Raw genomic sequence first — 12,487 nt, forward strand, 5'->3', positions numbered from 1 at the left:
TAGAGGAAAGAAACAGAGATCGAGACGGGAGGGGGAGACAGATTCACCAAAGGTAAACCCGTCGAGGGGAACACTGGACGTTTACTAATATTAAGAAGTCAGTGTGCAAATTAAAAACTTCTGTGAGTAGAGTAATATACGGGTTAGGTTTCATTATAATAGCCATAATAAAGCTATTCGCATAGACCTGATAGACAGCAACGTGATATCAATCCAAAGGCTCTATTAATATAAAGACTGAATTCAAGTTTATTTTATATCACTCTTAACTGACTGAGATTATGATAATCCAGTCACTAAAATAAAATACCAGATTTGATATATAAACTCAATGTAGTTGCCAATGTAATGTTTTGTGATTAAAGGTTTGAATCCTCATGTAAAAGAAATGAGCAGACACGTTTTTATCAATGACGTCACTCAGTGCTAATGTAAACCATGTTAACTTTTTAACATGTATAAAATAATAAATGTGGGTCATTCTTTATGCACTGTTTCCAAGATGACCCTGTTGTACATTCTGATTTGTGTTGCATCACACTATTTACTTTATTGACTTTTGGGCACTAATGTAAGGTAACAAATGTCATTTTGTTGTTACATAATATAGGCACAGCTATTTTGTCTTTTAACGGTCCAAAATTTTAATCCATCAGTCTTTTGGAGCTTTATTGGCAGGACATAAAATATGATTTAATTGTGAATGAATTTAGTGGTTTAATAATAATATTTATATTTACGTGTACATATTTCTTGATTATTTTGTTCAATAGTCTAGGAAAACAGAGATGGTGAGAGAAATCATCAACATTTATCAGATCTTATGGTAACAACCTGCAGAACTGCAACATAAATCAAGTTGAAGTTTGAAATTGTACAAAAAAATGAACCTTTAATCTCCATCACAGTCATCAAAAGTGAATAAACATTTGGGTTTGTGTTCCAGCCATCTTTGTCATCACCGTCATAATGTCCTGCTGACTGTAAAGGTATTAAGTTAATGTTCGGAGTCACTTCATTCGATTTTCAAGTGTCAATGAATGAGGAGCTCCCATTTGCTGAAGTGCCTTGGCCTACTTCTTCTTCATGGCCCTCTTCCCTTCTCCCTTTTTGGGTTTTCCTTTGCCCCTGAGTTTCCTCAAGCGCCTCATTTCTTCCTTAAAATCCTGGTGCTCATCTCTGCGACAACAATACAACTGTCAGTATGTCCCAGTGATACTAAAAATACAGATTTCAAAGCATATTTAAATGAAGTACTATAATTTTGTGCCAAAATTTACCTGAAGAGGCCTATGTATCGGAGCTTCTGGGTCATGGAATAGTAGATCTTGTGTGGGGGATACCAGTCATACACCTCCTTTCTCTGGGCCAAGGGGGGCTCTTTAAACAGTTCTACGACCTTCATAGATCTGGTATCTGTGTGACGAGACACATCTCCAAAGATTCGTGCACTCAGGCGCGCCATGCGCAGGGCATAATTGGACAGTCCGGCCATATTCAGCTAATATAGCACAGAATCACACCATTAAGTCATCACACCAGACACTCATTTACATACACTAGAAGATAACATGCTATAGGACACCATTAAAGATGTGTAACGAAATTGTATTTTTATATGTTAAGGAATGCGTGCGTTTAGCTCATCTATAAACACGCATCCTTATTACATCAGTGTCAAAAACATTTTTACTGAGACAAAATGGCTTACCCCTGCTTTATATAAACCGTGAAAGCAGCATGCGATGTCAACAAATACAAACGTTATAATAAATGCATGTAAAGAAATATCAACAAGACGAAGCGAAATAAAATATAATTATGTATGTACCCGGTTTTCTAGTATGAGAATAGTTGACAGTTCAACCTTCATACACTCAAACACGCACGGGGCGAGCGTAAATGATGCGCATGCGCATAGAAGCCCTGGCGTCCTTCCGGTCCTAACAATAAAAACAATACATGGTTTCATATTAACACAAGTATAATAGTAATTTGCGCTTTTTCACCCCATATTAATCACATTTAAATACAAATGTAAATAATATTAAGAAAACCCTGCTACAGCACGATATATTGCCCTACCCGATTTGTTTATTTAAGGGTAAAGACCACTGCTTTAATGACCTGGTAAGAGGACACGATTCACTACAATATAACTGTCCAAAGCAGCTAAATATTTTATAGGAACGAATGGGTACAATACGAATCTTCGTTTGTTATAGCATTAATTTATGTTTTATTGGTAATTTCTTTACACCGCAATCTTTTATCTGTGAAACATCTCGTAAGCAAACAGAAGCTGTACGCCTGTAAAATAGTTCCGTGTGGGGACAAGACGAGAGTTCCGCCCTGATAATTTAACTGCAATATTGTGTATAATTGTTTAAAGTCTTAGGTTATGTGATGTAAATTTCAAACTTAAAAATCAAGCATTAAGTCTCGCTTATATATACCTTATTGTTGTCGTAGCAGTTACTCACCAGAGTATAAAGTGCGGGATTAAAATCCTACAATTAAATTATTTAGGTTATATGTTTATAAAACTTCCATCCATCCATTTTCTAACGCTTATCCGAACTACCTCGGGTCACGGGGAGCCTGTGCCTATCTCAGGAGTCATGGGGCATCAAGGCAGGATACACCCTGGATGGAGTGCGTTTATAAAACTTATTTAATTAAATATATAAATATTTTAAACATATGCACTATTTTATACTATAATATATATATTATATATATATATTATTTAAGGAACATACAGAGAAGGAACAAAAAAGAGCTTTAATACTGCCTTACAAATTACCAATGTGATCAAATACATATGCACAATATATTTTGGTAAAATACCATGTTAAACACTTTAAAGTCATATATACATAATAATCACGTCGCCTTTATATATCCCTTTCAAATACACATACATTATGTTTTTGTTTGTTTCTTTTGACTTTGTTTGCTAAAAGGCCGTGGGTTTCCATATGTAAAAAGAGGTGGAAACGGCCTATCCTGAAAGGCTCTTTGTAATATGGAGAAAGCCCTTTCAATGCTAAACTGTAGGAGGAGGCTGATGATCAGAAAGACATTTTTAACAGTCAGTTTGAAAAACCTTAAGTCTAAGTTTTTATGTATTTTTTATTCAACGGGATTTAAAATGATATAAAGAATTTAAATATGTGAACAATTTGCCATGGTGAACCCATTGGGGGGGTCACCTAATAAAGCCTTGGAAACCTGCCAGCCTCGGAATTGCAACCTTTGAGTTTTAAATCTGGCTCTCTAACATTAGGCCACAACTATATTTACCCCAATACATCAAATATTGCCTAATAGATGGACAAGAGTACTGATATGCATTCCACGGGAGTTTAAATACTTCTATTTTAACATCCATTAACTGTTGGAAATTGTAAGATGTGTATTTCATAAGATGTGATGTTGGAGATTTATTTATAAAAATAATTCAAAGTATATAGAATATTTAATTTAAATACATAAAGTTTAACAATAACGTTTACATTATTTTATTTAAAGATTATTTCCTTTTAAAAGGTTAAATAATAAAGTTAATAAAAAAATTGCGATGGATTAGATTGGAAATGTAATTGTTATATGGCTGTAAAATTATTATATATTATACTTAATCTGTGCTTCCACGGTCACTTGAGACTCATCAGAAGCGCATACATGTGCAGACAACCCCTAAAGCTTAGAAACATTTCCTTAAAATAAACTAACCCTGGAACATAACCTGCTCCGGAGCTGCCAGTTATTTTTCAGAGAGTAAATTGCTATGGTTACTTACATACCCTGAAAGTTATCTTCATTTTTGGAACCGAAGGTGGGGGTTACCAGCTAACTAAATCTTAAACTTAACCGGGTATGTCACATAACCAGCTTTCTGGAATACACCCCAGAAAAAAACCTTCCTACGAACAGCTACAGCAAATTTGCTATGATTTCTTCCACTAGATGGCGATATGTGCATAAACATTTTTATAAAGAAGCAAGTGCCAATACCTATAAATAATTTGATGGACAGCTCCCTGGATTAGCATGCCAATCACGTTTTTCCTTTCCTTCCAGAGGATGTATCTATTAACACAATTCAAGGGGACAAAATGAAAGAGAACGCATCCTCAAATAGCCCACGACAAATTGCCTAGTGCATCGGCTGCATTTTCAGATTACATTGTTTTATTTTTTACTCATAGCTGCAAACAAGTTTCAAACAAACTTTGTTTCCCTTAAAATGTAATTAAAATGTAGCTGTCAAGCTGTCATTCACATGTGTAGGCTACTGTTGTACATTCAATGCAGAATAGGCAGGCATCTTGGAAGATGCAAGTACAATGCATCAAGACCAATGGTGTGTCAAGCCATTCTCTTGCATGAATCATTATTGAAATGATGGCCTCTTATATTTTATAAACTCTCCCGGAAAAAAAACAATAGAAACCTCGACAGAAAATCGAATCATTCAGTGGCAAAAAAAAGTGTATTGCATTGGTTATACTAATAATATGGTCCTTTTAAAAATGGCTCTATTGGTAGGATGTTATCAGGTGGATGGGAACAAATCGAACAATTAAATCTTACTGAAACGAGGCTCAAAACACACCCCATAAAGTTATGTAATGGTAAATAGCTAATGGTTCATAGAGTTTGTATTAAAGATGAATATAATTTGTATACTTTTTTTATCAGGATAGTTGCAAATATGTCATGTTGGATGTTGTAACAATACAAAGTCCATTTTTTGGTGTTCACTGTATTGTAGGTTGCTTCATTGAAAGAAATTGAAGCACATAGCCTACTGTATATAAAGCATGTATAGGACTAAATGCACATAAAGGATGTACAAACCTCTAAAAATCTAAACAGTTATCATAGCCTCACTGGCTGTGTTCATTCAGTTGGTTGCCATTCTCATTCATTATTCAGTAATATATCTGACTGCTGCTGGCTTTGTACAAAGGACAACAGTTTCAAATAACAAACCTTAATGTAAAAGAAAGGCTTAGACTGCTACTGCTGAGATATAGAATGATAAAATCTAGCATTTTGGCAAATATTTGTTATTTACTCATGAATCACAAGTGTTCGTAGACTATGTGTGACATTGCCAGCAAGGAAACTCAAAGTGAAGATCCAAGAGAAGCACGACTCCTTTAAGAAGGTGCTTTAATAAACAATGACCATCTCATATTGACAGCATGACATCACCGCTGTTTTTCCCAGACAGAGGCAACATGCACGCGGTATGCTGGGATCATATTATCCGAAGATGCTCGACCGTTCACCAAACGTTTTAATAGCGAGCACTCGTTTGAACATCACGGTTTGTAGCTGCTGCATGCGCCGTCGGAGGGATTGATAACGCAGACCATCTTAAAACGAGTCTCGCTGAATAATCTGTCAGTGTACCGTGTCTGCAAACGCAATATTGGCTGGGGAGTCATTTTGGGAACGGAGTGAACCTATCTTCAAGCTTAAATTGAGGTGAGTGGTGAATTTCATTTATCAGTTAGGCTGTGTAGAAACGAGGCCCATTGATTTCGTAGATGATAGAGACATACAGCTGTGCATTACTATTCATAAACATCCCCGTGCTGGAATGGTCCATATGAGCAGTCATAATTTCTCTTATAATTGCGAAAATCTTTTGGAATCTTATTGAATATTCTCTTCATCAAATAGAAACGTGGCTCATGTTCTATATCCAATGCAGTGCACATAATTCAAAGAAAATAAATAACCCATGAGAATATTTCGTGAAATGAACCGGAAGGTAGAGATCTGAAGTCATCCAAGTACAGTAAATGTGATGGGAGTGGTGGATGGGCAGATGTCTAATCCAAACATGCCCCTTTAATTCGGATAGACGCTCTAAACCTTTAGGGTGACGCCATGGTACGAGTAGGCTATAACACGGTATCGACTAGAGCAGCACGGGAGAGGATATTTTAGTAGATTTCATTAAAAATAACCTTTGAAATGTGTCTTGTTTTGTAAAGCTTGGATCGAGGATTGCACTGGCTTTCGACTATACGGGAAGGGCTACGGATGGACGTTGAGCCGTGAGTTAAATAAGGCTTTTATTTTTCTGTCGTCGAGGCTTTATCTCTAGCCCCCACATCCAAACAAATTCCCCCGCACGCACCGACCGCTATTCATTCTCACTCTTCGCGTGCCCGGCGGGATGCGGATGCACGTCAAGGAGCTGTCCAAGCTGTTGTGGTGCTGATGCGGCTCTGAGCGAACGCGAGCATGGCTGCTGGGAAGTTGCTGCTCTACGCTGGTCTGTCTCTCTCCCTCTGCGCGCTCGGGATGCTGGCCGTGGCTATCTGCTCCGACCACTGGTACGAGACGGACGCCCGGAGGTATCGTGAGAGATGCCGGAGTTTCTCCAGTCGCCGAAAGGACCCGGGCTTTATTTACATCCCCAACAACAGCCTCCCTCTGCGGGCGAGCCGCTCTCGCCTGGACCACTGGGAGGAGAAGCTGCTGCTGGCGCGGAACAGACGGCAGCTCTTCGCCATGAGCGCCGCCGACGAGTGCAGCAGGCAATACAACTCCACCAATATGGGACTGTGGAGCAAATGCCATCGCCTTGGATTTGATCAGGATATCGAGGATCTTATTCGAAAAGGTAGGCACATGAGTGTTTTGTGTATTGAATGCAGTCACAATTTCACCATCATCGAAAATTAAAGTGTAATATAGCGTTTGTCATACATCTGTATTGATATTCAGATGTTCCCTTACAAACATAATACTGGGTTTTCCAAAGTCCCAATCTTAAGCATTATTAAATCGTTTCTACACACACAGTTTAAACGTTGTTTTGAAATGAATGTTTATCTATGCAGTGGTCTCCATTTTATTTTTCTTAAAAACTTATTTGAGAAGATCTTCTTGGCATACACTGGTAAAGTTTAGCATTCAGAATACAGCCCACACCGTTATGATGGCTACATTTACATGGTGCATTGCTATTGGTCTTTTTATTCCAATTAGCATACTGAAATGGGATTGGTCTTATTTTCATCTGCTTATCAAACATCAGCCATGACCTGCACATATACCTGAACCCAGCAACTCCAAACAACTGAGATGTACGCAAATTGCCAATATCTGCAATATTTGCGCAATATATCACTGAAACTCAAGCCCAGGCGTACACAAACTGACATCAGTCATCACAACTTGAGTCTCGCGCCAGACTTTATTGCCTCATTCATGTGTACCGACATGAATAATGGGCAGTAAACAGACACTGTGAAAGAATGGAGGGTAAGTTGGAGTAAAAGTCACAAGCTTACGAAGGTGCCAAGCCCCTATGGCTAACCTCACACTTGATCCTATTATCTTCCACCAAAGTAGGTTAATTTACTCCTCATTGGTTAGAGGCGTATGTGATTAATATATTAATAGCTGCACACACACAAGGATGTCTAAGAATAGATCTGGCAACTAAAGCTGTGCTAACCCAAACATCACAATCTTTTTAATTTACTTTCTGCCGAGGTACACCAAACAATTGCTCCACAGCTGCTGAGGGCTGCACGCTCTCCGGTTACAAGCCGACCACTGTCTGCAAATGTGTGCATGTTCTGTGCAAGTGCCAGCACAAGGTGGCCCCTACAAACAGCTGAATTTTGTTTATTTGGGTACTGTAATGTCAGCTGGTACCTGTTGTGTGCACATGTATTGCTGCGTGTATCAAGACTGCAAGACAAGCTGATTGTATTTATTGCCTCCTCAGCAAAGTTCACCTGGTCTCTAGGGACAATGGCCAACAATACTGTTTCTTTGGCGTAGGGGGTTGCATTGACAGAGCGATACTGTGATATTCGACACCAGCTGTGCATTTCACCTTGGGTGAGATGGAACGATAATGTAGGTTGTCATTGTTGCCAGATCCAGTTATTATAAGCATTTCTTTTATCCACTTTATGAAACACTTCTAAAAAATACTAATAAAGTGGGAAGTTGCATGTTGCGGCTATTTCTTTTCTAAAACAGGAATTCTGTGTTGTCAAAGGATCTGGCAACATCTGGTTTGTGTATTGAATATATAAGAGTAAAGAGTAATTAGCAACTACTTGTTTTTATTGAAAATGCGCATCACACAGTCTTTATTTGCACTTGTTTTTCTAGTGTTAGTCGAAAACTGGAGTGTATATAAAGTGTTTTATAATCCATATCATTATCTGGGTAGCAGGCACATGGTTTCATGAAATATGCTGACTATGCTCATCATAGCATCACGGACTCTGTGAGAAGGCTTATTCTCTACCTGGTAACATCTCTTGGGAGAGAAAGAATGATGAATGAGGCAGCATAACAGTAGTGCACTGATAAGGTGTCTAAAATGTACGGTTTAAGAAGGGGGGAGTCATATATATGAAAAAAGGGAGAAATTAAGTATGGTATATTTAATTTCACTGGTGTTAAAGGTTATGAAATATTTTTGACATTTAAGTACTTCCTCATATTTGATTATGCCGAGATAACTGTAACTAGGCCATGTGGAGGTTGAGAATACCTGTGAAAGGTCTCTGTTAGTATTCCAATTCATCTCAATGCCAGGTGCCTGGTTGCCGCAGGACTCCACAAAAGTACACAGCCTTATCGTAGTTCCTTATTTAGGTTTTTTTTTTTTGAGCCAATCATATAAGCCGTAAGTGCCATGTGACTTATCACTCTGTAACCGCAGGAAAATTATGTCATGGCAGCTCTGATAGCGCCGCACGATTGCACACAGACCTAAAAGCACTTGCGATTATCCGTAGTGGGGCGTGAAAGGGAGCAGTTAGAAAAACAATCCATACAATATCCATATGAAAAGTCAATGTCCCTTTTTTTGAGTGCTTTACAAAAAACCTTTCATCTGATCCATGCATGTTAACACCCTAAATCACCATTAACTACTTTTTAAAAAGACAAACATTCAACTTGCAGAATGGAAAAGGTGACCAGAAATAGAAAATGACGCTTGCGGCATCTGGAGTTTGTGGAAACCTAGTGTATCTGAGTGAGAGTGTGAAAGAGAGTGAGATCATGCAGAAAGAGCCAACCCATCTCATTGTCCACCATCTGTCCCTGCCTCCCAGCGGGACACCCATCAGGGCTGATGAAGACATTTCAGGCCCAGAACACAATCACAGAGAGAATGGAGACCAAAGTTAGATAGTCGACCTCCCGCAATTTGTACAGGCAAACGTAATGCTGGAACATCACCCTGGACCTGAGGCTGTGAGTGAGAGAGAGAGAGAGAGAAGAGATGGAGAGAGAGAGAGAAACCATGACAGAAGCAGTTAGGCTACAACTAACACAAGCCTACGCTAGTAAATAGTCCTTTAATAACCACGATTGCAATTTAACAGCATTATTTTACTCTGGAATATTTTATTCGGGATCACGATTAATCGTAAATTGTGTTTACATATGTCTGTGTATTGTGCATATTAATTTTGTATTCACAAACACATACAGGTACACATATGTATAGGAAATATTGAATTTATTTTTATTTATGTTTATTCCCTTTATATTTTACTTAAATATATGCATGTATGTCTATGTTTTTATAAATCCAAAATGATTATGAACAGTACACAGACAATAATTGTGTAAACAAACTTTTATTCTGGATGCGAGTAATCGTTTGACATCCCTAAAATAAATCCACACCGTCCAAAGATTTGTCTTGAAAAAAAAAAGTCAAATCATTTTCTTCAGAGTGGGATTTTGCTGCGGTCCTCAAAGGATTTGACTTCCCTATTTTCATTGTTTAAATTAGATGCCATGGGAGGAAAATGGCACGCCTTCACGGTTCAAAAAGTAAGTCCCAGTGGGACCCGGGTGCTGGCACTAATCAAACAGACATGTGTTGAGGTGGGATACCGTCTTCATCTCTTAGGAACAAGGAATACCCTGTGCAACCCAAGATACATAGCTCTGAAATTCCTTGTATAATGGTTTTATTCCAAGGCATATTATATCAGAGAAAATGGGTGTGACTTTCAATAAAGTGAAGTAAAAGAGAAAACGTGTTCAATAATTTTAAATTCCTCGAGGAACTATACTTAAATAAATGATGTATCCAATAACCCTTAGTTTCATTTTCTGTTACGGCTTTTATTGCTAACAAATATCCCAATAGCGAAAACTATCAGCACATTCAGATTTGGCCTTAGAGTGGAAACTCATTAATGCAGAGAGAATATTCCTCGCTTGGAATAAGGCATGCGATTGTGCATTTGGGATATAATAGTTAAAATTAACAGTTAGCACCCAGCTTGAGTTATATCTCTTTTTCTCTTTCTTTTTGAAATTATGCTAATGTGATCATTGACTACAATGTCACACCATGACAGCTCTGTGACCCTGGACACCTCACATATCTCTTCATTAGGCTTAGATTGTTTTGGAGTATCTTGAGTGTTCAAGCCTGTATTAAATTAGTTGGTTTAAAACCTATTTAAGAGTGTAATAAACAAGTTTATTTTTTATTTATATTTATGTTTTAGGGACTTTTTATGCCTTTATTTTGACACAGCAGTAGAGAGCGGACAGGAAAGTGTTGGGCAAAGATAGGTGGTTAAAGTTAATCAAAATGTAAAGCTTACCTTCTAAATAAACAAATTGGTCTTGCATTGTCGATGATCATTGGATTTAGCTTCAAAGCAAAGCTTATTTTGTTTTTTATTGGTAAGTGCTTGCTCAACCTCTGAAATAATGATATAAAAATAAATTTTGTCGATGTCACAATGCCTTCTTATTTCTCCTGTCCTTCCCTTCCAAGCACATGGCTTTCTTTTTTCACCCCTATTTATGATCCAATACATTTTCAATGGACTCAATTAAGTTCTGACTTATTTTCCTAATTTCCTCATTGTTTCATTCGCGCCTCCATCACATTAAATAAGCAATCTAATGCAAATCATGCCTGGAGACGGCATTGAAAACAGTTTCTACCAATAACATTATATAAAGTCCTGCTTTTGATGTTCTGTTGAAAGCTTTCCCAAATGAAAAAGGACTGATAACAATCACACAGCCCAGAGCCACATAACCAACTGTTATTTTGTGTTTGTTGTTTGCTTTTCTTTTCTTCCTGATGATGCTCGAGACAGATCTCTTCCCTGAATCAGCCTTGCAAGGTGAAGCTGGAGCGGATGTGTGGGGGATGTTGGTCAGAGAACCGGGGTGATGCTTGTAGGTATATAAGACCTGCAATTGCAATGTCAAAACTGAAAGTAAGCAAATGTGAGAGAATAAAAGTCTCCAAGCTACATTCTCCCCACTGCTAACATAGCTTGTCTAAGTAGCACTTTTTTAGTATTTAAAATAATGGCAGTTTAAATCTCCTGCAACGTCCACCATCTTGGATTTAGTTTTGCAATGTATTATGGGATTGACTTCTCTGCAAAAGCAGCAGCAGCTTAGGGTGCATTCCTATGAAGTCTCAAAATGCTCTAAACTTTCTTCACAGGGCAGCTCAGTATGTTTTGAAACACTTGCTGTGGAATTATGGGTAAAACGTCCAGTCAGCTGTATGCAGCTGCTTTGTGCAATTACAATCAGAAGTGAAAGGAATAAAGAATAGACGACAGGCGCTGTTAGTCAAGAGGAAACGGCACAAGGTCTTACGTCCCCCTCCCCCCTCGCTAGATTTCTCTCAACCCAATTTATATTCTAGCGTGCAGATTAGTCTCTTAAAAATGGAGTGCTGATGATTTCAACGTGAGCGGATTACACTGAAGTGACTCTGATAGAATGAGGTAAAACATAAGTGAAGGTGAGTTTTCCTCTCTAAATGCGCTCTCACTCTTCTCATTAATTTCTGCAAGGACTTCCCTTTTACAAAACACATCAAGAGCGGCCCCATTTCTCTCCGAAACACTTCCTGAAGCTGTTTCACCAAAAAATCAGGTCATGGTGATATGTTGCCGGTTGTTTGTGATTGGCTGTCTGTGGGAGATGTTTTTTAGCAGCAGCGGCGGCTCAGTCATAGAAAATCGTCTTAAGTTTCTTCGGCTCGAGCCATGAGGCGAGTAATGCATTTGAGAGAGTGAGACAGACATCGATCTGTTCTGCCACTCATCAGTTTCCATTGAATTTAGGAGAGAGTGATAAACACCGGATGAGCTATCTAAAAGCACGAGCCTTGACCAGAAACACACTTCACAATCGGTGAACTCAGATGCTTCTACCGTGACGTTTCACACTTATACACGTATGGAATTTATAGTGCATATTAATCTGCTTCTAATGTAATATGCTAACAGATAGTTCAAACAAATATGAACATTCTTTATCGTTTATTCATCCTCATGTTATTACAAATCTGTTTGACTTTCATTCTTCTGCAAAACTCAAAAGAACATATTTTGAAAAAGGTTGATGCCCCAAGAACTTCGGGGCAACATTACATGATAATTGTATGACATAAAACCATTGAGATGTTTCTCTCTTC

The 12,487-nt window shown here is 38.2% G+C and overlaps 2 protein-coding genes across 3 annotated transcripts in view; one reads left to right on the plus strand and one right to left on the minus strand.

The window, feature by feature from the left end:
* Positions 1–655: 655 nt before the first annotated feature.
* mrps33 (mitochondrial ribosomal protein S33) lies at positions 656–2,264 on the minus strand. 2 transcript variants are annotated; one of them, XM_056748762.1, is made up of 4 exons: positions 2,086–2,264; positions 1,832–1,943; positions 1,281–1,501; positions 656–1,179 (listed from the first exon to the last, which is right to left on the minus strand). In XM_056748762.1, exons 2-4 carry the CDS (start codon positions 1,871–1,873, stop codon positions 1,074–1,076), a joined length of 369 nt encoding a protein of 122 aa, XP_056604740.1. In that variant the 5' UTR covers positions 1,874–1,943; positions 2,086–2,264; the 3' UTR covers positions 656–1,073. The 2 variants fall into 2 exon arrangements, with proteins under 2 accessions (XP_056604740.1, XP_056604741.1); XM_056748763.1 differs by lacking the exon at positions 2,086–2,264 and having other exon boundaries at positions 1,712–1,918.
* Positions 2,265–5,245: 2,981 nt separating this feature from the next.
* tmem178bb (transmembrane protein 178Bb) overlaps positions 5,246–12,487 on the plus strand; it is a 55,038-nt gene continuing 47,796 nt past the window's right edge. Inside the window, exons 1-2 of the mRNA XM_056747948.1 lie at positions 5,246–5,502; positions 6,018–6,652. Of these exons, the coding sequence (XP_056603926.1) occupies positions 6,271–6,652 (382 nt within the window). The 5' untranslated portion in view covers positions 5,246–5,502; positions 6,018–6,270. The remainder of the gene's footprint in view (positions 5,503–6,017; positions 6,653–12,487) is intronic.

The sequence above is a fragment of the Triplophysa dalaica genome, chromosome 5 (assembly GCF_015846415.1).
Source record: "Triplophysa dalaica isolate WHDGS20190420 chromosome 5, ASM1584641v1, whole genome shotgun sequence".
Lineage (NCBI taxonomy): Eukaryota > Metazoa > Chordata > Actinopteri > Cypriniformes > Nemacheilidae > Triplophysa > Triplophysa dalaica.

Coding starts and splice junctions, on each gene's coding strand:
- mrps33 (XM_056748762.1), bottom strand. CDS start 1,873: ATGAAGGTTGAACTGTCAACTATTCTCATACTAGAAAACCGG. Junction 1,502..1,831: donor TTCTCATACTAGAAAACCGG/GTACATACATAA, acceptor GTGCTATATTAG/CTGAATATGGCCGGACTGTC. Junction 1,180..1,280: donor CGATACATAGGCCTCTTCAG/GTAAATTTTGGC, acceptor TTGTTGTCGCAG/AGATGAGCACCAGGATTTTA.